Source organism: Poecilia mexicana, unplaced genomic scaffold (assembly GCF_051168715.1).
Source record: "Poecilia mexicana isolate PSO_F unplaced genomic scaffold, ASM5116871v1 scaffold_8, whole genome shotgun sequence".
Classification (NCBI taxonomy): domain Eukaryota; kingdom Metazoa; phylum Chordata; class Actinopteri; order Cyprinodontiformes; family Poeciliidae; genus Poecilia; species Poecilia mexicana.
The window spans coordinates 21,169,418-21,195,046 of NW_028263377.1; the positions used below are offsets into that span (position 1 = coordinate 21,169,418).

Sequence of the window (25,629 nt, forward strand, 5' to 3'; positions counted from 1 at the left end):
TAGTTAAGTTACTTAACACTGGCTTATTTATCAGTAAGGCCTAAAGAGGCTCCTATGAACAAGGAATAATCCATCCCAAATAGTATAATAATAATATTGGTACTTCAGAACCAACAAGATTATTCCCAACAGTTCTAATCAGCACTCAAATAAAATGCCTGAAATAACATCAGTTATTGAAAAATGTTTTAAAGTCCTAGAATGAACTGTTATAATTATAACATACAATAAAATTGCTTATTTCACTTCTGTTAGTGTTGTTTCCAAATATACAACCAAGTGAAATTGAAATGACAGAAGATGTAGGGCCACAGGGACAAAAAATAATTCTGGTTTTAGTCTCGGAATTATGACATTAATTCTGATTTTAAAAAGTCAGAACTGTGATATTTAATTTGAGATGAAAGTCACAGTTGTGAGTCAAAATTCTGCTTTATTTTCATGTAAAAAAAAAAAAAAGTCTGAATTTTGAGATTGAAGAAGAATCTTTTTATTTCAGTGGCCATAATTGCATGGCGTTTGAAGGAGTGCTATTTCTTCTAATTTCTAATTCTCGATTCTCGCTAATTTCTCGAAACTCTACCCACCTCTGCTCAGACCATAATCATGTGCATTCTTTCATTCGATCATTGGGTTTGTATTTTTTAAACAGGCACTGAGTTAGGGCAACTGTTGGAAAGGTAGGACCTGAAAGCGCCAAGATGGCGGCGCCCACGGGAGATGCCGGGGAGTTTGAAAGCTGGCTCAACGACCGACTGGACTCGCTAGAAGTTGACCGTGAGGTGTACGGTGCATATATTTTAGGAATACTAAAGGAAGAGGAGAGCGACGAGGAAAAGGAAGATGCCCTTCAGGGAATTTTGTCCGCTTTTCTGGTGAATATTCAAGCAGCGTGTCTCGCTCGCTCACCAAGGCTGCCTTCACATCTGCTTCTGTCTGTCTTCTCTCGGTCGGCTGGCTTTAAGTCCTGTAGTGCTGATGACAGCGTTAAATTTAGCCATGTATCCTTATTCAGCGGCTGATTAACTCACATAGATGAGTTTTACTAACTTGCTAAGCTAAACCCCACCCAATATTTATTTCAGCTAACTAAAAGTGTAGTTTGTTCTGACAAGAGTTACAGAATATTGTTTTTCGGCTTTAAAATTAACTTTCCTTGTTATAGATTTATATGTTTATCTGATAATTGCTCCACTCAGGCTGAAGTTCACGGAAGTTAGTGATTACAATGATAAATGTTTACTGCGTTTGATGATCAAAATGCTTTATCCGTCACTATCCCCTTTCCTCATGTGTTAAGGATGAAGATACCATAGAAGAAGTCTGCAAGCAGATTATCAGTCACTGGACGGAATGTCGCAACCGATTGGCTGCCAGACAAAACACCGACGACGGTATACATAATTCAAAATGAAGTTGTCTGAAATCAAGCCGAAATGTCCATCTGCGTTTGACCTTTAGAATATATCAAACCTTTGCTTCAGAAGATGGAAAGGAATTTTAAAGAGTAATGTACAAGAAATCTGATTACTTATTCAGATTTGCTTAACTACTGATTACTATCAGAATAATCAGTACTTATGCATTTTATTCAAAGTCTTCAATTTCATCAGTCACTGTCTTGACAGTGACTGAACTATTTTGCATGGTATTTTAACCATTTCTGTTCCTTTCATTTTTCTTAGCTGAGGTCCAGGCCATTGCCAGCATGATAGAAAAACAGGCTCAGATTGTGGTGAAACAGAAAGAGGTGACTGAGGAGTCGAAAAAGAGAAAAGAGGCCCTTCTAGCTCAATACGCTAATGTGACGGATGAAGAGGAATATCCTTGAATGTGTTTTATATCTGTGTCTTTGGTTACTGACATCTTTAATGGTACAAACTTATGGTCTAAGTATAATCATGAAAAGAGGGAGGTAGATGTTTTTTTGTTTTGTTTTTTTCTCCAGACCAGTTGCATTTCAAATGTAAACCTTTTCCTTGACTAAAGCACTGAAGCTGAAGAACGGGAGCCACCAACTGGAATTGATGGTCCTGGAAGTGATAAATGTATCCTTCATAACTATTTTTACTGCTTTTACCACAAATCCCTTAATATTTAACATATGAACATTTCTTTCCTTAGATGTGTTGCCAGCCTTTCACTATGCGTTTCCCAGTTATTTATGTCTCCAAAGTGGTTACACATAAAAAAACCAATGACTTTTAAAATTCCTTCACTGTTGGTATCAGCCTTGTTCAAGAACACCAATGTGGAGGAGGTGCTGAACAGACAGAAGCAAAAGCGTGACCAGGCTCGAGAAGATGCTCAGAAGAAGAAGGAAATGGACAAAATGCAACGAGAGAAGGACAAACTAGCCAAACAAGACAGAAAAGAGAAAGAGAAGAAACGTACACAAAAAGGTGAACGTAAAAGATAAAATCAAAAGAAAGGACTTTTATTTTTTTTGTTTAAAAAAAAACCTGATTTGCAAAACAAATACTTAAACAATGGGAAGTAAAAGCTAGAAATGTGTGCTTCTCTTAACTAAATCTCCTAATATGTTAATGTCATGTTTGTCAGATTCTTGGTGAAGATTTTCTCACTTGTGAGAAACACTGAACTGGATGCATAGAACTAAAATTCATACATGAATACATTTACACTAATTCAAGGCGATCCAGAGAAACCTTAGACATGATGTACGTATGCTGAAACAATGTTCTACCCTTAGGAAATTCTTTTCAAAGTCTCGCATACTTTGGTTAGGATTTGACATGATCACCATTTAAGTAATAAAAAGCATGTAACTGTTATTCCAGCAGCCATCATCTGATAAATGCTTCATATTTCTGCACAACTCTCAATAGCAAGTCATGTGCATTTTTGCATATTAGGTTTTGGTTTTACTTTCTATGCATTCTGCCAAGAAATACGAACAAAATTTGCTAAATTAACCTAATTGTACAATGTTCCATCATTCAAATGTTTTCAAGTTTATCTTTTTAAAAGTACTAATAAAATATTTTTTTTTTCCAGAAAAGTGTGTTTATTTTTTTTTTAATTTAGTTGTACAGAACAGATAACATGAAAAAAAAACATCCACAACAATTAAAATACAGAAATGCAGGAGTTAAATACAGACTCCGTACAAACGGTCACACTCTACCTGTAGCATTTTGCTAACAATATGAAATCTAAGTTTATATTTAAATGTTTAACTACTAAGATTTTACAATCTTTAGATCTATGCTTTAAATAAGTAAAACTGACTGATTATAAAGTTAACACCAAAAGATATAGTTTTTCACAAACTAGAACACTTCAAGTTAATTTTAAAAGTTTTCAAAAGGTTTAATGTTTTGTACATAAACTTGGTGAGTGAAACCTTTAACACTTTTGAGATAACTCTTATTTCACTGATGTTTTTAACACTTTTTCTAATAAGTGTGATTAAAGCATTTAAATACATTGAGTCTTTCTCTTAATACTGTTAGAACATTTTAAATCAAACTAGAGATAAAAAAAAAAAATCTTGTCTGATTACAGAATGGTAAGGTTACAAAAGAAATACGAAGGATTTGATTGGAACATTCCAGAAAGCAATTTAGGGTTTGTTAATTTTAAACGACTGCCTTTGTGATTCAATTATTACTGGGGAATACATAAAACTGAGGTTCTATTATATTCCAATAAATAAGTAAAATGAAGAATTCACTGAAATCTTCTGCATAAATAGTGTCTTTAAATACAACTGTGTTGGTACAAGATTGCTGTTAATCTGGAGAGGACACTAATCAAAGGAAATTAAGATGTTGGAAATTGTAAATTACATTTCATGTAATTCTGGAGCAAAAAGGTCAACGATGTCAGAAAAATCAGTTATCTTCCGAGCTTCAAACTGCTTATCTCATTTGTTGTGATCACTCTTTTTTTTGTTGTTTTTTTTTAAATAAAATGTTATATAGTCATTTTAAGGTAAGTAATACTACAGGAATATTTGATTCTATAACCTTATTCAAAATCTCACATTTGTACTTAGATAATTCATAAGCAGAAGGAGTAACCTAGGAAAGGAGAGGAGACGCCTTCGGCACATGCGGCCTCCTCATCCACATCGTGTTCCTGAGTCTTGACGGCTTTCGGCAGCGTGCTTTGGAGGGCGCACCACAGGGCTGTTCGGAGCCTCTTGGTTGTAGCAGCCAGTTCCTTCAGTGCCATGACCATCAACGGGTTATCTATAAAGCAAGCCAGGTGGAACCATGAGCATCTTTAAAAGAAGAGGTAAACGTATATGGAAGTATGATTACCTCTGTCCTCTGTGAAATTAATTCCCTGCTGCTGCTGTTTTGTCATGTTTCCACTGTCCTCTTTGCGTCTTGACTGGGTGATACAAACGGCCATGTGGTGTGTTTTCAGCGCTGCGTGGATGTTAATATGCAGGGGAACTCCACAGAGACACTCCATTCTATCAAAAAGGCTTGCCACCTGGAACAAATTAATATTACCATTTTTTTCACTCATCTAAACAAGGAAAAAATAATAAAAACAGCGATACTTGATAATTTATTAAGTGTGTTCTGATGAAGGGGCAACAGGAAAGGAAGCACTTTTACAAATAATATTTAAAGCTATAACTTTTTTCTAAGCTACACAGTTACATTTAAGAACAAACATTTTTTCCTGAGGTTTCAAGGTGGCTAAATGAAACGGCTTATAAGGGCCTTTGTAAATGGAAAATAAGTATATGGGAAAATTTCCACCCAAAAAAAAAAATCACAGAAATCTTCTAGAAAAAACTTGGAAATTTCTGAGTGTGAAAAGTTAAACATTTTCTAGAAAAAAAAACCCCAGAATTTTCCAACTTTTTTTTTAGTAAATTTCGGAGATTAGTTTTATGTAAGAGTTTATAATTTCAAACTCAGAAAGAAAAAAAGAGTTTTTTTCCAAGATTTCTGAGATTAATCTAAAAAATGTCCGTTTTCTTGGTGAAAATTTACTCTCTTGTTTTCTATCTACTACGGCCCTCATACCCCATTGTCCCTACACATGGCTCTGCTGCAGAGAATATTACCTTTGCTTGCTCCTTCATCTGATTAACAATAAGGTAGTCAACTCTTGTTGATTTTGGTGGAGTTTTGGGGGGATTGGTATTGGTCATCACTGCAGCTCTTTTCCCAGGAAAAGCTTTTTTAAGGATGACCTCTGCCTAAAATAGAAGGCATTAGACAACGATAACCACACAAAAAAAAAAAAAAAAAAAAAAAAAAAAAAAAATATATATATATATATATATAAAATCCTGGTGTTAGAAAAACCATACCTTTTTTCTCTCCTTCTCCAAACTCCTAAACTGCTCGTAACACTCATCCAGGTAGAAGTGAATCTGGAAAGCGGGTCCTTCTTGATTCATCATAAGTGAAGCCGTCAGTGCTGAGGCCATGCCATGATAGGTGCTCTCCCCTCTGTGGTTCTTCATGTCGCTGATGAAGGAGCTGAATGCTGCATCATTAGTGGACCTCATGCCGTTCATGTCCATGTGAGGCCCACGGTTTTCACATGGCAAGATGGATCTGGAGCTGAGGTTTGAGTTCATGGCCATGCTGGAGTATCTCCTGAAGTCATTCAGAGAATACGGAAGAGGCGTGAACTGCTGCATGTTCCCTGGACTGATCATGATGTTCTCTCCGTCACGTCTCTGGGACTGCATGTTTCCCTGGAAATCAAAGTACGGATTTTGTGAGAAGCGCTGTTTGTCTCCCTCTGCCAGGTGTGCATTGGTTTGTTGCCTTCTCGAGAAGCCTTCTCCTGTAAATCCAGGCATTTGCATCATCTTGTTTTCTTTCTCCATTTGCGGCTTGATCTTTTTCTGGCTCTGCCTTGTATAATATTTTGAATACTGGTTCATGCTTTGATGATTGTGGTTGTCTACATGCATTATCATCTTGTGCTGGTTCGGGAAGGTCAGATGCGCTGGGAACGGCTTTGGTTTCTGAAAGTACTCCATGCGCTCGGAGCTGAACTCTGGAAGATCTTGGAAGTCGTCAAGTTTAAAGTTTTGTTTCCTCACATCTCCCATTCTTCCATTCTGCATTTGCTCCAAGTGGCCAAAGAGCTCCTTCTGGGTCTGCGTTGGGGGGAAATTCTGTGTCAACGCTGTAGGGTCGTTGGGCTTCCTACACTGTTGAGCCAGTCCTCCTCCTCTGACCATGTCCACCGTTGGTTTGTGCATGCCTGGAAAGTCTCCACAACAGCCGCTACCATGATCTGATGGCATGAATGACCGAAAGCTGCTGACCAGTTGATTCATGTCTTCTGGCACACAGCGGTCGTTTAGGAACGGATTCATGGTCTTTGGATTGTAGTGGTCTTCGCATAAATCGTCAAGGCACGAGGCGTTTGCATCTTTCTGAGGTCTGAAGATGTCGCTCAGCACTGGGACGTTTTTGGAAGGCGCATCATTCCCTCTGCTGTTATAAGGCGGCATGCTGATGTGTTTATACTGTTGAGACAGATCAGCGGCTACTTTGTTGGACAACGGTAGTCCTGGGGGCAGCTTCTGAGGACGAATGGAATAACTGCCTCCATTTGGTGAATTAAACGACCACTGCTGATTCCCAGCTAGTCCACTGGACAGCTGACTCAGCTCGTTAACTTCTTTGTCTACCGACTGTTGTGTTTTACTGAAGGCCTCATGGGGCAGATGGTTTGGTATAAAGGAAGGGTTGTTGAATGTTTTAGGTTCTGGTTGAAAATATTGTAGTAACTCTTCTTTCAGTGTCTTTGGAGACCAGATAGGGTTGCATGTAGGTAGGCTTAAAAAAAAAGAGATAATAGGATTTATTGTCAGAGTTTATGGAACATATGTCCGTTTTATTTGATGTCATAATCTGTACAGCAATTCATATGAACTTAATATGTAACAATAAAACCCTGAAATACCTTTCACTGTAGAAGTTATCTTGTGAATCTGCTTCATCCAAAATATTTGAAACAAGACCCTGAAGGTCTGCCTCAGCATCACAGTTGGTATCAGTGTGTTTCCTTCAAAGAAAAACAAAATCTGATATTGAAATGATGTTCTACGACTAAGCATTAGGGTCATTGTATATAAAAGAAAGAAAAAAAACTATCCATGAAGGAGTACATTTCTGTCAAAAAACTCTATATACAAAAAACATACCGTGTCTGACTTTATATTCTCAGGAAACTTCTGACCATGGAAAATTTTAATTTTTCTCTAGCAAATTTACATTTTTTTAACATTGAAATTATTTCTATAATTTCTATAATTCTATTATATGAAATTGATTAAATATATGACAGCTGCTGCCCCTGCGACCCGACCCCGGATAAGCGGCAGAAAATGGATGGAAAATGGATGGATGGATGGATGGATGGATATATGAAATTAATCTAAAAATTTCCAAGTGTTTTGGTGGCAAATTTTTGTTTTCTTTTAATCACCTTTATGCTGTGTTCTAGGTATTCTGTGCTCATTAAACATCTTTTTATTTAAACAGAAGCTCTTCAGTAGAACAAAATTAAAAAGTATTACCTATTTTGAGAAATAAATTGCACATCTATAATACTACACTTTGTCCTATAATAACAGCAATACCTGTTCTTAATGGCAGTCTGGGTATATCTGAGTTCATACTGATCATCTTGAGACTCCTGAGACCAGGAAACATCCGAAAGCTCACAACGTGATGGAACTGGGTTGGGAATGAAGGGGACTGACATGCAACCACTTTTACCACCTACATTAACACCTGTCTAAAAGAGAGAGAAAGATTAGATTCAACAATGTGCTTCTTTCTTCCTCCCATGTCGACTGGTCTTACAAATGAGGTTCTGAACACTTCACACCTGGTATAAACTATAAATTATTCAGTTGGACTCTCCATATAACAGCCTGGATCCTCATCTGGATCATACAAAGCTGCCATGCAAACAACATGCTTTCTTGTTTCCTTTTCAATTTTGTAAAAAAAAAAAAATCCTCTATATGTTACTGCTCAAATGTACAAGATGTTTAATTAACTAAAAATATGTCCTGTTTCTCTTTTGTGTTAAATTTGTCAGCAACAAATCTGAAGACACCCAGAAGCGTAGCAAGAAATATAGCTTTTTAGATCTTAAAAATCATCCCATTCAGCTCATTTGCCTATTGGATGATGTCAGCTTTCCAGCACTGTGAGGATGTTACTTTTCTAACAAGCTCAAGCTGATATGACATCTTTCACCTACAGATAAGGGAATTATTACCCATAATAAAAATAAAAAATCAGACTACAGATTCAAAAAGTCAGTCATATGCTACATAGATTTGTTTTACAAAACAATATATGCCAAATAATATCAAAGCTTCAGAAAATTTGAATATAAAACATCAATATTAAAAAAAACGGTATTCAGGCATTTTGAGTTCTGCATACATATACTGCATTAATTGAATATACTGTAAAACTTTGCTTACATTCAACCCAATAGAGAACTGAATAGCTTATTGTCAAGAAAAAATAAGACACCAAGTCCAGGAATACAGATGAGGAAAAGGTTGCACTTAAAGCAACCTGTACTTCCTTTACCATTTCATAGAGGGCCATAGAGCGGTTGCTTTTACCCTATGCCACAACAATGTAGTAAGTTCTGCATAAGAACCAAATCAATAATTAAATAACTTTTTCTGCCTTTTGATAATCATACTTTAGGCTTTTCATTTGCTGTAAACAATAGCCATCAAAATGAACACACACAAACGCTATAAATGTGTCACTCCAGATGTTATGTTTCACTTTTTTAATTGAATTATTTAAAATAATTTAACATTTTAATAATCTTGAAATTTACTAAAGTGTATTTCTGTAAAAAAAAAAAAAAATACATTAATTGGAAGTGTTCCAATTTTTAGATAAAAAAATATTTTGCTGTCATATGTAAATTTTCTGAGGGTTAATGAAACCCAAAAACCTAAATTTGTAATTTTAACATGCCAAGAAAATATATTTTAAAACGGCAATTCAGTTGCTAGTTATATGATTGTCAGGAAAAAAAATGCCATCCAAGGATTTCCGTAAGTACTTTGTAATAACAGTAACATGCATGTGCATTGCTTTCACATAGTTTTAAACAAGAAATTAAACTAATTAAACACCATTGTCCAAGAAATTAGATGCAGGAACTATATAGAGTGGTGGGGGGAGGAATCAGAATTTCAACTTACCTGACGCTGACATGGCTGAAACAGTGAATTTCCCAAAGTGGTCTGATGCCCGTCAAACGCCATTCTAAACTCTGGCCGATTCTTCAGTTCATTACTGGGCTAGCAAGAAAAAGGCCAAGTATTTCATTGTTAATGCCATTTAACCCCTGTACAGTAAACACAATTATCTAAGTAAGACATTTTTTACAATTTTGGTTTAACTGTAGTCGAAGAATAGCACACCGGATAGCTAATTTTCCATATTTAACAAGCCGTTAGAAGTGGACCTGACGCTGCTTAAGCTAGCTTTCTTAGCACGCACCCTCACGTTTCTAAACTGACATACGTCAACTTATCTAGTCGGTATAACCGTCGAACACCAAAAGAAAAAACTCTGAATGAAATTTTATCGGGGAAAAACACTTTTAAGAGTTTTACCATTTCCTCCAGAAGTCGACCGAATAACTCTCGGGACCTCTCGAAGCCCCCCCGAACCTGGCTTCTTCTTGTCCGGGGTTCAATACTGTGCGTTGACGACTTGAACGCGCATTGGCTGAAAGAATAGATGATCACTATTTAGTCCAATTATCAAAAAGCAGCAGATCTGTCAGCATAGCAACATCTGGTATCAACTCCTCCCCTTTGATTTAGAAGAGACGCAGGTGGTCCAGAAATGTCTAGCTCCGGGGTGGGCGATCTTTACAGCCTAAAGAGCCATTCCCCATCTCTGACCAGCCAAATGAAATTTGTTTAAAGCTGCAAATGTCACAAGACTTGAAAAAAGACAACATATAATTTTAGATAAATGTCTCCTCTCGGAAATTTGTCGCGATTTTCTAAGAGCTAACATTTAATTTTTATTTCTGTCTTAAAATAAAAATGAACATAAAATTTAGCAAACAAAAGATTGATTTCTTTTTTCCTGTGGGATGGAAAATGATGGGTAAAATTATGGGCTAAAGGAGTAAAAGTGGCAGAATACAAATGAATGGCACACTTTTATATTTTAAATTAACTGTTGAAATGTGTGTATCCTTTTCCTCTATAATTACAGTTATACATTGTGCTGCTCTGTCATGCAAAACCCCATTAAAATATATAGAATTTTGTGGTTGCAATGAAACAAAATGAGAAAAAAAGGGTTAAGATTCTGTGGTCCAGGTCCAGTGCTTTAAGTTTTCTCTGGTTTTATTTTAGTTTACGTCTTTTTCTGGATGACTAACTAATGTTCATTAGTAGTTTCCAGTATACAATTAGAATATTGCGTGGGCTTTTTTTTTTTTTTTTTTTTTTTTTGCATCTTGTGGTTTCCTCATGGTCTCATATGTCTACATGTGTGCAACTGTTGGTTGAAACGCCTTGAGAACTGGAGACCAGACAGTCACAGTCAGTGTGTAAAACCAATGAAGCAAAAACCAAGCAGGAACCTTTATGCAGCAGGTCAACAGTCAAACTGACACTGGGGGAGCTCCATAAAGGAGAGTGTGTTGGGAATCTTGGGCCTTAAACTGTTCAAGCATTCAGTGTAACTCAACCCGTGTTTGGGGAAGGGAATAAACAATACTTCTGAGAAGCTCATCTTGCAGTTACAAAGAAATGAATGCATTTGTAAACAATTCTCTCTTATTAGCAAATATTATTTGTAAGAATATTACTACAAGATCAAATAAATCACCATTGTAGAAAACATCTGTGAGTGTTTTGCTGTTAGATTAATTAATTAATTGATTAATTAATTAATTACTTAATTAATTAAATAGTTAGTTAGGGATTTTTATTTACTAGTTTTCAGCCACTGCTTGTCTCGTAATGGAGCAAATGACCCAATTTAGTTCATAGCCACTAACGGGCCTGCTGCCATGTACAAAATTAACCTCTAGGTGGAGCAAACTCTCTCCCTCCTGTTGGTGGTGCAGCTGCTTCTACCAGCTTTACAAAGTGGTAGAAGCAGATCATGCCATTTTTCATTTCAGACTTCAGGGCTTAAAAAGACCCCGTGAATAATTTCTCTCGTGCTCCAGCTCTTTTCCAGTTATTTTAAAAAAACCTCTTTCCTGCCCTTCTTAAAAGTTGAATACAAAAAGTGTTGGTAGTGCCACAAAAAAAAGCATTCATGTTAATATATTAGGGGCTTCTATTAAAAAACCCCCCACATGATATAAAATGGCAGCCTTCCTTGGTACAGCTGATGAGATGCAATTGTGTTCCTAAAATAATATTTTAGTTTGTTTTTACAATGGTGTAATGAAGTTCTAATAAGTGGAGATGTACATGCATCGATTTCCATTCCAAATAGTGTCTTGTCACGGTGCAGTTAACTATGGAAGTTGTCACTTTTGCTGTTCCTGCCAAATAATGGAAATCAATAAGGGTTTGTTTGGTATTTTGTCTTTGGCCCTGAACCCCATCCATTAGCCAGATATGTAAATAACGACTCCTTCTGTTCCCTGAACAATCTGATTGACCTGAAGGACAGGAGAGGCCTTCACCTTTAAATTACCTTTGCAAAGGAATGTAAAACGTTAACTCTGTGTAGGTGGGGGTTTTGGATCTGTTATGGCTCAGGTTGAGGAATAATTGTAGTGTCAGTTTGCCTTTTGACTTTGCTTTTATTTTACAAGAAACTATGTTTATTCTAAAATACATGCAGACCAAACAGTTGGAGGAATAGTAACTAGAAAAGGTTACGTTGAACAAAATAAAGTCTGTGTAAAAACATAAACAAAATATTTTAGCTAAGGTTTATTCTGAAAAGAGACTATTCAACATTAATTTTGTATAAAATTAGTTGTGTCTTTTTTCTGATTTTGTTTTTATGTGTTTGTGCCTTATTGTGTGTTTTTCTCTTTAATTTTACTGGTTTCTGATTCATTTGTATTTCAACACCTTTGCTTGAAACTTTAGACTTCAGTCTGGAGATTTTATTTGTCCATCTACCTGCTATAACTAATTGTGACTATTTCTGATTTCAGATTTCCGAATCTGTCGCCCACTCAGATAATAGATGTTTCCACCATCTACAATCTTAAGCTTTAGTAAACAGATGATAGAAATGTTTTCAAGAATAGGAACTTCCTCGAAGGATACCTGCAGACAAGCTACATGCGGGTATAATAATCAAAACCCAAAACCTAGGAGATTCGTGTTCCACAATCCTTTTATGTGCAACATCAGCTTTAATTACATTACACTTTTTTTTTTGCTTCATGTCAAAAACTCTTACAGTTATTCAGTGTTTCATGCAGCTTTCTTTTAACAACCAACTTCATCTGAATGTTCTCTGTTCTTCTCAGGAATCTGTCATGGCTGATTAAAAGCTTTGTGCCTTGCCGTATTAGCAGAGGTGTCCATCATGTAGTGTAGTAGTGGACAACAGTGGTGCCTTATTTTTGTGCTACTTCCATTAAATTTTGCAAGAAATGTCAGCATTTTCTTCATAGAGATTGTAACAAGCTAAGTGCTGTTAAGAAGATGAGTATAGTTTTGATGAGGCTAACAACCTTTCCTCTTGACAAGAAGACATTTTTACCTCTAATCGAACAGTGCTGTCTACCTTGCATCTACAACTTGTGCTACACCAACCTGCTTTCACTAAACATCAATCTCTGTGAGTTTAGGAATTCCACTCACACAGAAACTAACACAAGCCCCTGGCAGTGCTATTCTTTGTGACCGGTGATGTGGAATTTGGAAAGCGGGGATGGGAGCGAGGTAGAAACTGTTGTTATGCTCCTTTCACTGGTTGTCACTTGCTTAATGCACAACTCATTTCAGTGCTGGCATTTAAGGTTTTTGAGCAGTTATGTGCAGATTGTTTGATTATTACTTTTCTCCTTATTTTAACCTAACCGATTCAGATTGTGTGTTTGGTGTGCCGTCTACCTCTACAGCACACAGTCTAAAAACAACAGAGCCCTTGAGAGAGGGAGAGTTACCCTAGCAGTGGATGGGTCGGTTGCCTTAGAAAGGGCCACCTTGTGTGTGTAGGGATAATACTGTCAGAGGAGGGATTTAAAACGCTCCTGTTCGCAATCAAAGCTTTACGGTAGTCACACTTGGGATGAATGTGCTGATGTCAGGCATTACAAAGTTCAGCTGAAGCATCGATAAGTTACCAGTCAAATAGAAACCAACGGACAGCAGTGAATTCAACAAACGGTGCACGATATGACCTTTGCCTGGGTGGTGGAGATAAGCCCTTCCTTTCTTTTTTCTTTTTCTGCCTTTCCCTGTTTATCCAGAGTGCGTGTCTGTTGTCCATGATGATAAAAAGACGGGGGGGGGGGGTTGTAGTAGATGCGGGTTGTGGTTACAGTGAGAGATTCTACGAAGATTAGCAGCTGCCTTTCACACCTGAAAGGGTCTCGGTAAGACAAAATTTGTCACGTAGGTGGAGTCAGTGCAGTTCAAGGAAGGGTGAGAGAAGAGGGTTTTACAGAAAAGTGTGAGGGCAGAAAGCAGAGTCGTTGCTGGTTCAACAGGGAGGAGTGTAAACAAAAGTGACTTGTTGATTTTTTCTTCTTTTTTTTTATACAGAAGAGAGTTCAAGCTGTGGAGGCTCACACCACAAACCCAGAAAGGAAGTGTGATAACCAGTCAGAGAAACAACTTTGTAACTTCATTTTTTTGTACTGTCCAGACCCTGCAGGGCACTCTAAAACAGACATGAACGGAGACAGGAGCAAACAGCGTTATGTGTCAACCTTCAAGCTTCAGCTCCAGCCATCACGTCCCCCATGTGCACAGAAAAATGGGACAAGAACAACAGACATCGGGACTCCTGGAAAATGTTCGGAACCAGGTAAGAGCTGAAGATGGGGTTAGAAAACCAGAGAATGTTTTATTTCAGTACTTTCATTTGTCACATTTTCCTTGGTACTAATATCAATAGCTCAAGCAGCAAGTCTGAACAGGGCAATGCATCTCATAAGTTGGCACACTGAATTCAAACACATTGCAGCAGGGCTTGTTTTTAAAGTACACATTGCACTCATCACAGTTTTTCCAAATAGGTTATCTCAATATGTCTTCATTGTACTTAATCAAACATCTTTAGCTTTCCTTTTAGTCCAAAATGTCATATTTTGCATGCTAACAAACTTTTTGTTTTTTAAATTGTGCTTCTTCCTCTTTTCTTGTTACAAATATGAATAGTTTCCAACATTTAAATCTGCTACATTTTATCATTCCTTTTTAGCTCATCATGCATGCATTTGTTATTCAAAGTATTGCACAAAGTGTTTGGACATCAGTTATCATGTGGGATGCATGACTGCAAACTTTCGTTTGTCAGTCAAAAAGCTTTTCTGCTGCGTTTGGCATGTTGCAGTTTCAGCAGCTGAGAAAACCATTAGACAGGTATCTGGTTTTTCAGTAAGAATAGAAGGTGGTTGTGAGAGCAGTCCCCCGAATTAAAGGCTCAGCTTAAGTAAAAAATATGATTTGAAGAAAGAGTGATAAAGATTGACCATTCTCGTGACAGTTTCCAAATATGTCCTAACACAGAACGTTTTGCACTAAATCAAAAGCTTTAAGCAACTGAAGATTGCAGGCAAAATTCTTACTTTGATAAACCTTAACTTGCAAGTTTTATTGCTTAACATGCACCTGTAGAAGTATCATGCAAGCAGTGACACTTTCTGTCAGGCTGCATCTCCAACATAGCACTTTTTTTTTTTTTTTTTTTACAAGGCCATGCCAGAATGAGGAAGGGAAATTCTTGAGAAAGCAGCAGCCAACCCCCGCATGGCCATCATCCAAATCTAACAAAATAACTCAAGTTCTATCAAAGAGAACAAGGTATTTACCTTCGGGGCATTATTACGCAAAATGTGTGCACACTCCTCACCCCCCCCCCCCCCCATCAGAAAAACCATGCTTTCATTAAATTGTGCCGTTAATATCTAGCTTTTCTGTGCCATTGTCACCTCCTTTAACATGAGAAGGACTAAAAAGATAAAGAAGTGCAACCATTTTTTGTTACTGAGAAAAATAACTTGCATACTTCCTTGTATACTATCTTAATTTCTGTTGTGAAACGTGTCACGTGTTAAGAAACAGACGCAGAGCAAATTGTCTACTTGATGCAGTGGTTCGAAATGTTGTTATTGGCAAGAGAGCTATTTTGATCATGTTCTCCAAATGATAGGTGAAAAAAAATATTTGTCTATGACTAAAGGCACTGTATTACTTTATTAGGTCTACCTTGTCAACAAATAGTTTTATAGGGTAACAACTTCATCCATTTAAGCAACAATGTGAATGCTGAAGTTCAAACCAAACCCTTAGGATCGAAAGGTTATTTATGTAACATACACCATGGTTTTAGGAGCCAGATAGAATGGTCAGAGTATTTCAGAAAATGTTGGTCTGCAGCTTTAGCACCCCACCTTTTGGGGTTGTGCACAGAAAAGACCCAGTGAGAAGGAGTTGTGTGAATTAAATTGCCTTGTTGACGTCAAAGTTCAGAGGAGGAAGGGAATACTGGTTTGAGAAGCTAGAGTGGCAGCTCAGGTAATCACTCATTACAACCTAGGTCTGCAGAATATAATATTTGAATGTCCAACATGTCAAAACTTGAAGCAGACAGGCAACAGCAGCAGAACACAACAGGTGTCATCCTGTCAGGAAACCGAGGGTACCATTAGCACAGTTGGATAATTACAAATTGGAAAAGCACATTCTGATGTCAGAAATTGGTGTAAACATCTTAATTCATGGTGGTGGTGATAGTTTCTTCTCACACTCTTGGCCCCTGTTGAGCACTGGCACAACTATCTACAGGAGGACAAGTCACCATGTTATGAAGGTCAACTAAACTCAAACTGGTTTCTTGAACGTGTAAAAAAAAAAAGAATTCATTAAACTCCACTGGCCTTCATTGTCATCATATTTCAACCTTTTAGATCTGGTGCGATGGGTAACGTACATAGAGGACGTCTATTCAACAATCTGCAGGGACTGTGTGATGCTCTAATGTCAATATGGACAAAAACCTTTTTACATTATTGTCTCCCATTGTAGATTCATCAAAAAATCTGCACCCACCTGTATTTATAAAGCCACTTGAAGACTGCTGTGTGGATGAAGGAAGTGACTTAGTGCTAAGAGGAGTTCTCACAGGAAGTCAGCCCATCAAAGTTACATGGCTGCACAACGGTAAGCAAAGAATAAGGTACATTGTTGTATCCTTGCTCAGTGACAGATATTATTGTCTCACAATACACACTGGTAATCTAAAACAGAAAAAAAAGTCTGGAATCTACAATCCAAACAAATTAACCTCTTACTTACAGGAGTAGATAAAATATGAATGCTGTTTTGCATTGGAATTAAAGCTGACTGAAGACCTTAAAGTTATCCAATACATGTTTAACTTTCAGATATGATGATTTTTATAAATCGGTTTAATCTAAAATGGGAGTTAAGATTGGAATGAGGTCAAAATAGGAAATTTCAAAATTTCCAACCACTATGGGAAGCAGAATTCACATCAGAACCTGGACAGCAAAACGACAAAGTTCTCTTCCTCCACACTGCCATTTGAACAGCTATCTAAACCGCTGGCATAGCAGTAGGTCAGCTAACTCCTAAGAAAATTTTAAGTTGGATGTTGTTAGGGAAAAAGTTGTTTTCAACACAAGATTTGGCTCCTTTTCAGTATTTCTTCCCAATTCTCGAACACCCCTTATCTCTGTCTGTAACACTGACTGTACCCACTTTAGTTAAATCAAGCTTCTAATTGTTTTTATTTTAATTGGCAGGTGAAAGGGTGCGTTTTGGAAACTCCTCCTTGAATGGCCATGATGTAAGTTTTGTGGTGAGGGAGTGCTTGCCAGAAGATGCTGGGGCTTACACATGCTTGGCTGAAAATGGCGCAGGGAGAACATCCTGCAGTGCAGCTGTGTTTGTTAAAGGTAAGAGAGATCAACATATTTTCATAGTAGTTAAAAAGAAGTTAGTAATTCATGAACAAGGAAGTTAATTTTTAACAGAGTTAATGACAGTAATATTTTCTGAATAAAGAACTTGCTCATTTTGTACATTCTGTTACAATACACCAAGCTTCCTTCTGCAGGAATCCACAAATCTCCAACAAAAACGCTACTTGGCCAAGTAGCATCCCAGAAACCTCTTGAAACCACTCTACGTAACCATCAATTGACCAAGTTTGTGCCAGAAGTGCCACAATTAATTAAAACAGAATCAATGGAGCAAATATTAACATTTCAAAGTGTGTTGTATCAAGTTGCCAATTAAAACGTGTCAGGAACTATGACATAAAAGAGAAACTGGGGTGGAGGTTCATCTTCCAGCAGAGCAATGACACAAAATATTCAGTGGATTGGTATTCATGCATCCAATTTTTAGACCTATATTCAACTGAAAATCTGAGTCAGAACTTGTAAATACTACCGGTGTGTAAAATACAATTGCACACCTTTTTTTTATTTTTTTTATTGATAAATAAAGAATGCATCATTTTTCTTTAACATCACATTTATGAATTGCTTTATTTTGGTCTACTATACAAAAACCTAATAAAAGGAAATGAAGTTTATGTTTGTAAATGGATGTGACTGATTGTGAATACTTTCGCAAGACACTGTAAGAGCTTACTAGAGTTTTATTGTTGATATTGCCTCTTTTCTTTTCCTCTTAATTTCCAACCAATACAGACTTCGAAAGTATGTACGGTGTCACAAAGATTCCCACTTCTGCATTCAAGAGCACTGTACAAAATGGCCAGTCTTCACAAACCTCCAAAGCTGAGTTGCACAAGAGTAATGGATCTATTTGTACATCGCCTGTAACGTTTGTTCAGCAGAGCCCAGTCTCTTCACCGAAAGGTAAAGGCATCATCACACTTTTCAATAGCATCTTAATTTGTGGCAATTTCCATTATTTATTTGAAAGGAAGCCATGTATATATATATTACTTTTTCCTGCATTTAAAACCCGAACCATATCTTAACCTCAGGATGTTCCTGTTTAGTCTCTGAAAGGAAACACACTTCCAGTCCTTGCGTGATTGGCTGTCAGGCAACGTGTATACCAATTGTAAAAGCCTTCCTCAACAATGTGGCTCCCTGATACACCCACTGAAGGTTTTCATTCCCAGTTAAACACCATGTAGGGAAGTGGACATTGCACTTCAAGTTCACTGAAACTTCCTGAGTCTGTGAGCTGATAGCCATAGTAGTCAAAGTTGAACCACACCTTCGTTTTCAGCAGCTTAAACCTGCCTGCTCTTCATCTCTCTGCATAGAAGTCATCCCAAAGAAGAGAAGCAACTCAACAGGTGAGAAATACTTTTTTTTCTTCTTTTTTTTTTTTTGCCAACCAAGTAGCTCAGATATACATCAAAACAAAACATTCCCATGTGTTGTTTAATATATAATTTTTAATTTTCTTTTTTTCTTTTTAGTCACTGCTTTTTTTGTTGAATAACTTGTAATTGTGAGTAGTTTGGTGTTTGCGCTGTTTGAATTGGGGCTGCAAAAAAAACAAACAAACAACAAACATGAATTGCTTTTAAGTTATTGTGCTTTATTATGTTGAAAATCTTTGCCTAAGGGTGTTGGCTGCCTGAACAAAAGCTTGAGAAACGCACATGATAATGCCAGGCCATCTGTTGTAGAGTAAACATACTGTGTCATATTTCTTTTTTCTTGTTTTTTTTTTATTATAATAAATTAGATATGAAAGATGGAGAGAAATTAGACACAGTGAGTTAACTGTTACCACTAAAGCCTTTTAAAACATATTTATCTTTCTAAGGTCATTTAAATTTACCATCCACAATATTTACATACTGACAGAGTGTGAGAAGACGATAACCTAAGCTCATATATGGACTTGTGTTCAAAGAGTGAGCTGTTTTACCTGCATTTAACATGAGCTAGGTTAGTGAGTATATCATTAGTGTTTTGCTCTTTGTTTTTACATAAGACACTTGATATTCCTGTATACCACAATAATAATGGTATCAGGAAACCGAACACATTCCCCCACCATACAGGACAGAACAAGGCCTAAAACCCTCTGCAAGACATTTTTGTAGTCTTTATCTCTAACTTACATTCCCTGTTTTATTGTTTCCTTCCAGCATGATAAAATGAAACTCTGACCTCAAAGACAAAACACTCCTGTTGTTTTGTCTTTATAGGCCCAGTATTGAGCTTTCAAAATCCGCCCCAGCATTTGGAAGTGAAGGTGGGACAAACTGCCAATCTGACTTGTTCTTTTACTGGAAGCCCCCCTGTGGTATCCTGCTGGATCAGGAACAAAGAACAGGTAAAAACAAAGCAAATGTCCAGCTGTTGAGTTCTCCACAGTATTTACCTAACACTGTGGTTTTTCTTTTGTGTTTGTGTGTGTGTGCAGATAGTTGATGGTCCAGAATTGTGGACAGTACATACAGAACGGAGCAGTACGCTGGTCATAGCAGAGGCTACGGCGCAGCACACAGGACGCTACACTGTGGTAGTGAAAGACCGCAAAAGCTCAGCCCAACACACACTTACCCTTTCTGTCATAGGTAAGACAATAACATACATTACACTCAGTGGTCACTTTATTAAGTGGACCTTGATAATACAAGGTTGGACCCATTTTTACCTTCAGAACTGCCTCAAATCTTTATGGTACAGATTCAAGAATATGACAAACATTCCTCGAATATTTTGATCACATCACACCACCAGCAGTCTGAATACTTTACTTCAAAGCATGATGGATCTATGCTTTATTTACACTAAACTATGACTCATGAATGTCTGAATGAAGACTCATAGGACCAGGGCTTGTTTTATTCAACCTGTTATTGTCCAGTTTTGGAGAACCACTGTGACAGCTGGTGTGGTATTCAGCTACAGCAGCTTATTGGCTTTAAGGTTCAAAAATATGATGGTCCTCTCAGTTTGAACCAGCTTGCCCTTCTCCATCATCTTTCCAGACCGGCCAGAGCCTCCTGCTTCGGGCCCGGTGGCCTCTCTCATATCTCCGTCCAAACTTGTGCTGTCCTGGTCGGGACCCTGTTACGACGGCGGCAGTGCTGTCCTGGGCTACGTGTTGGAATTGAGAGACCAGGGACTTTCTGAGGCTGGGGAGTGGAAAAAACTCACTGCCAAGTGTGCCAGCACCTCATACAAAGTGTCATCCGGGCTGCAACCAGGACAGGAGTACTGTTTCAGAGTGAGGGCTTACAACGCAGTGGGGGAGAGTGATCCCAGCCCAGTTTCAGCAGTGGTGAAGATGGAGGAATCAGGTTGGGTGTTATTTGTGTCTGGAACCATATCTGAAAGTTGTAATTATAATAGGAAGTGTTTAATCAATATGTTGTGTTTGTATTTGTAGATTCTAAGAAAACACAAGAAGAAGCCACTCAATACTCCTGTGTCACTATTGATTCTTCCCACAAAGTTACAGATCACTACAACTTGCATGAGAAATTGGGGACGTGAGTATCTGCAGCCCACACATTTTCTAGCACTTGTTTTTCTTGGAGCTTGAGCCAAAACTCCCCTTTCTCGAGAACTTCTGTTACAGTATTTCGGAAGAAAGAAATTAAGAGTAGCAGTATGGCTGGAGGGGAAATTCTGCCAGGAGATGTGATTACAACATGAGCTTGCAGAAACCTGTTCCTCCAACGATTCAGAGTTTATAACGTAAAGTGTGTTGATGTGTATCTGTAAAAAACAAATGCAATTTGACTCTGACAGTTGAAGAAAGAAATAATAACTCATCTAAAATGCACATGTGTTGTCTGTGTTTGATTTTTCAACCGTTTCAATCACGTCTCTTCATTCGTCACTCGCAAGAAGCCAAATTTTCTCGTAATCCTTTCAAGTAACCTTAATCTTCAGACTCTCTGAAGGTTGTCCAAAGTATCTAGTCCTTTTTAACCTTACCATGACACAAATGCAAGTTATGGATAAAAATACTTTTTGGGGGTTTAAGCACACTTCAAAGATGAAATATGTCTAAAGGTCATGCTTTGACAAACAGGACTGAAAGAAATTCAATTAAGATTTGACAGAGAATGATAATCTTTTAGTTTGTCCATCCACTTTATGCAAACAGTTTGCATAAAGTGTCTTACGAGTGGAAGACATTTTATTTTATTTACGCTAAACTGCATGATTTCTATACTGTAATGAACTTGCTAGCTTGTATCTGTTGAGATGTTATTGTATGGTCACTTTCATGCCTGAAGATTTTAGGCAAAACCTTCTTCTGTCCTCTTCAGGGGAAAGTTTGGCTTGGTGTTCAAGCTCACCCACAAGGAGACGGGCCGTGTGTGCGCGGGAAAGTTCTACAAAGGACGGCGAGCCAAAGAGAGAGAAGCTGCTCGTAAAGAAATCGAGCTGATGAATCACCTCCACCACCCCAAGCTGGTTCAGTGTCTGGGAGCATATGATCATAAACCAGAGATGGTCATGGTAATGGAGTTGTAAGTACCATCATGTCAAATTCTCATTAAAACTCAAAATTTAGGTTGTCTGCCAGGTGTCAGAGTTGTATTTTATTTATTTATTTTTTTCCCTGTAGCATTGCAGGTGGGGAGCTCTTTGATCGCATTGTGGATGACAGCTTTGAGTACACAGAGCCTGGCAGCGTGCGCTACATACAGCAGATTCTGGAGGGGATCGCCTTCATGCATCAGCAGAAAATTGTCCACCTGGATCTGAAACCTGAAAATATCGTCTGCGTTGACACCACTGGCACTTGCATAAAGATAATTGACTTTGGATTAGCTTGCAAACTTGGTACGAAAAATCTAATTCTTTTCCCATTTATGCATCTCACTTGTGTTGGACACGTGTTCTCAGTTTGCAATGCGCGTTTACACAGATGGGAACACGGCTGTGAAGGTGATGCACGGCACTGCTGAGTTTGTAGCACCGGAAGTTATCAGCTACGAACCTGTGTGTTTGGCCACTGACATGTGGAGCATCGGCGTCATCTGCTACATCCTGTGAGTCACCTTGTTGTCTCCGCCACATCAAAACAGCACTTTGACACAGTTATTCGTTTTATTGCCAAAATGCAAATCAAAAAGTTGGTATCGCTCTTCTGACAGCGCAATAAATTCAAAGCAGGGATTTGGCTCAAGGTGAGACACTTAGCTTTCACTCCAGGAAGCACCCAAGAAATTTTGGATCAAAAATTCCCCCCAAATATGTCAAAGTAATTATAAGTGATATCATCAGGAAACATTTTTACTTTCACCACTCTTACATGCAGTAAAACCTGTTGCTAGTTAGCACATGTGAATGCATTACATACATTTATTAGACATTGGATTTTTGACTTAGAAGAAATTAGAAGACTCCCCATTTTAACATGTTTAAACTGCAAACTTCAATCTATTTTATTGCCGGTTTTATGGATCCGGTAGAACAATAAACCTGAACAATGAATGGTTTTTATCAAAGCACATTCATTAGAATGGCTCAGTCAAAGTCCATACCAAAATCCAAATGAAAATGGCAAAGCTTCAAAATTGAAGTTAACCGGAACTCTTTTGCAAAGAAAATGGTCAACATTTTAAATTTATGAAAATCCAAGGTTGGAAAAAACAATATTAAAGGCTTGCAAATATCAACAAAACATAGTTCTGGAAAGCACTGAGCTAAAAACATAGGCACCACACATTTTACTGGACTTCTTCTTATTTCTGAACGATTTTAATGAGATTTCCATCTCATCTCGCAATTATGTATTGCACCTTATTGGCATAAAATCTCAATAAAATACATTAAAGTTAGTGTTTGTAGCATCAAAAAAGTGAAAACTTTAAAAAGGTGTTAATATTTTTGCAAGTTGTGCACATAAAAGATGTATTTTTAAGGCTTTCTACAGTATACAATGCTGAATCATACAGAAGGACAAACTTTAATCCGAAAGCCATAGAGTAAACCTCAGACTATAATGCCACCTAGTGGTAAAAACTCACAAAGACTCTTCTCAATCTTTCTGTCTTAGGCTAAGCGGTGAGTCTCCTTTCCAGGGAAACAGCGATGCGGAGACTCTGGCCTTGGTCACAGCAGCTCAGTGGGAGTTTGATGAAGAGAGCTTTCAAGATATAACTGAGGAGGCCCAGCATTTCATCAGCTCTCTCCTAAATAAGGATCCCAGGTCATTTCACAGATATATGGCCAAAACTCTCCCACAGACACCGTTTTTCAGTCAGTCTTACGCAGTTCTCTCTGTATCTGTAGGCAGAGGATGTCTTGTGAAGAGGGTCTTGCTCACCCCTGGATGAAGAAGTTTGACTCTGAAAACCTATCTTCCACAAAATGTCTGTCGAAGGAGAAGATGAAGAGGTTTTTAGCCAGGCAGAAGTGGAAGGTAACACACAATATTTGAGCAATCTGTCCTGTGGGGATCAGTTGCTTTGTTGTCTCATTAAAATGTGTGTTACAGAAAGCTGGCAAGGCTATGCTAGCCCTAAAGAGAATGGCTTTGCTGTCTAAAAATGAAAGCTCTGCATCTCTTCCAAGCACTGGTAAGGGTGAGATACTTTTATCCTTTCCTCATCTTGACTTTAGTCACTTTACTTTACTTGTGTGACATATTTATTTACTTTTGTCTCCTAGACCTTCCGCTGAGCCCTGAGGCAGAAGATGCACTGGAGTCTCTGGAGCGTAAGATGCAGAGACCACCCCAATTTACCAAGAAACCGGAGGACCAGAAAGTAGCTCGGGGCTCCTGTGCCCGGCTCTCGTGCCACCTAAGTGGTACGCACATACCCACTTAATTATCAACCCGGCCAGCATGCTGGGTGTTTTGGTCTCATGACTCAATGTACGCCTTTTTGACAAACCAACAAGAAAACAAGATCAATGTCTCAACAACCAGTTTCAAAGCTGAACCTTCTACCAACAGGACTGAGCTTATAGCCTAAAAAGAGCCTAATTATGAATTTCCTTCTTTGTGAAAACTCATAGTGAGCAGTAACTGGAGTCGACACAGAAGTGTTGCGTCTAGGAAAAGATGATTGGAAGAAAAATGTAACTGTTAAAGAAGTAAATAACTCTAAAAAACAGTCTTTGTTTATTGTTGGTGTCATTCTAATTGTGAATAATTGTGAAGTTTTTTAGATATTCTTTGCACTTTAGAGCAAAGAATATCAATGATTTAGTATGAATTGATATCGATATTAGAAGATGAAATCTGTAACAGTGACCTGAAACTTAATTGTGCATTTATTTATTTTATGCTGTGATAAAAGATGGAAACAAAACCCTTTTTTCATTTTGTTGGTTAATTTATGTAATTTCTACTCAAATCTTTCATACTGAAACAGTCTCTGTATGATACTAAAAGATTTGATGACAAGTCACACTTGTTAGCATATTCAGACATGAAAGGCTAAAGGTTCACTTGCTTCTGAAGGTGTAAAAATAGCACCAACATCAGATGTCTCACTCCTCTTGTTTATTTACTGCAGGATATCCTGATCCAGAGGTGGTGTGGCTGTGTGGAGATGAACCTGTAGAAGAGTCATCCACTGTCCAAATAGAGTATGATGATGATGGACACTGCACCCTGATTCTTTCCCAAGTTAAAGCAGAGAATGCAAATGTTTACACCTGCAGGGCAACCAATGACCACGGGGAGATATTCTGCACTGCTAAACTAACGGTTCTATAACTGAGTAAATATATGTGCAAAGAGGAATTGAACAGACATGAGGATCTTTGGTGTCTTTAATATATACAGCAATGTTTTGATGTGGAAAGGCCAAATGGGGAATGTTCTGAAAGACTTATTGCATTTGAAAGAGTATAACACACATTATTGTACACAGTTTTGATAAGGTTCCTGAATATAGTTACAAAGCACGCTGTGTAAGAGTTTATATTTCCTTATATGGCTTATAGATATGCTAATTTAAAATAGGTTTCTGCTGATAATGTGAACAATGGAGCAATATTTTCATATTAGCTTTTAGAGATAAAGTGGTCTCAACTAAAGTGTTGGAGTAATGTTAAGAGGATGCCATCATATTTCTGATTGACTTTAAGGTTTTGGTAGAATATTTGAAAAAAAAAATCATGTCTAAATATATTACTGGAAAAAGTATAACCAACCATTATTTTGCATTTCAAGTAGGTGTAATTTTTTGCAACCTATGTGTCACATTTGCTGCTTCTTTTACCATGATAAAATTGTCGAGAACTTGTTAAAATTGACCGGTAGCATACCAAACAATGTAGAGATTCATGAAGATATATACAGAAATATTTTTGTAATGAATAAAGAGCAATGAAACGTCTTTGATTTTTACCTTTGCAACATCACATCTTTGCCTACTAACGACCACTACTTCTTTTCGGGGGACGTTGATGTGAATGCAACCCCTATGCCATTGGGTAAAAAAAAAAAACGTTTAAAACAAATGTACAGGTGAGTTCTGTAAACTAGATGCTCAA

The 25,629-nt window shown here is 37.6% G+C and overlaps 2 protein-coding genes across 3 annotated transcripts; one reads left to right on the forward strand and one right to left on the reverse strand.

Annotated features, from left to right (window-relative positions):
• Positions 1 to 659: 659 nt before the first annotated feature.
• On the forward strand, positions 660 to 25,472 carry mylk5 (myosin, light chain kinase 5). Of its 2 annotated transcripts, XM_088007674.1 has the most exons (22): positions 660 to 875; positions 1,301 to 1,394; positions 1,686 to 1,821; positions 1,993 to 2,048; positions 2,232 to 2,402; positions 13,827 to 13,988; positions 16,211 to 16,345; positions 16,951 to 17,103; positions 17,866 to 18,036; positions 18,456 to 18,488; positions 19,356 to 19,483; positions 19,574 to 19,727; positions 20,145 to 20,456; positions 20,546 to 20,648; positions 21,438 to 21,641; positions 21,740 to 21,957; positions 22,043 to 22,166; positions 23,177 to 23,329; positions 23,413 to 23,542; positions 23,618 to 23,705; positions 23,791 to 23,931; positions 24,645 to 25,472. In XM_088007674.1, the coding sequence occupies exons 1-22, from the start codon at positions 702 to 704 to the stop codon at positions 24,845 to 24,847; spliced, it is 3,243 nt and encodes a 1,080-aa protein (XP_087863800.1). In that variant the 5' UTR covers positions 660 to 701; the 3' UTR covers positions 24,848 to 25,472. The 2 variants fall into 2 exon arrangements, with proteins under 2 accessions (XP_087863800.1, XP_014862279.2); XM_015006793.2 differs by lacking the exons at positions 660 to 875; positions 1,301 to 1,394; positions 1,686 to 1,821; positions 1,993 to 2,048; positions 2,232 to 2,402 and adding an exon at positions 13,457 to 13,554.
• Positions 4,027 to 9,286, reverse strand: meioc (meiosis specific with coiled-coil domain). The gene is made up of 7 exons (XM_015006787.2): positions 9,209 to 9,286; positions 7,601 to 7,758; positions 6,922 to 7,023; positions 5,303 to 6,794; positions 5,054 to 5,188; positions 4,290 to 4,467; positions 4,027 to 4,217 (listed from the first exon to the last, which is right to left on the reverse strand). Exons 1-7 carry the CDS (start codon positions 9,269 to 9,271, stop codon positions 4,027 to 4,029), a joined length of 2,319 nt encoding a protein of 772 aa, XP_014862273.2. The 5' UTR covers positions 9,272 to 9,286.
• Positions 25,473 to 25,629: the final 157 nt, after the last annotated feature.

Coding starts and splice junctions, on each gene's coding strand:
- mylk5 (XM_088007674.1), top strand. CDS start 702: ATGGCGGCGCCCACGGGAGATGCCGGGGAGTTTGAAAGCTGGCTCAAC. Junction 20,457..20,545: donor GGTGAAGATGGAGGAATCAG/GTTGGGTGTTAT, acceptor TTGTATTTGTAG/ATTCTAAGAAAACACAAGAA. Junction 23,330..23,412: donor CTCCTAAATAAGGATCCCAG/GTCATTTCACAG, acceptor CTGTATCTGTAG/GCAGAGGATGTCTTGTGAAG.
- meioc (XM_015006787.2), bottom strand. CDS start 9,271: ATGGCGTTTGACGGGCATCAGACCACTTTGGGAAATTCACTGTTTCAG. Junction 5,189..5,302: donor TGGAGAAGGAGAGAAAAAAG/GTATGGTTTTTC, acceptor CTTCTATTTTAG/GCAGAGGTCATCCTTAAAAA. Junction 4,218..4,289: donor TAATTTCACAGAGGACAGAG/GTAATCATACTT, acceptor CTTGCTTTATAG/ATAACCCGTTGATGGTCATG.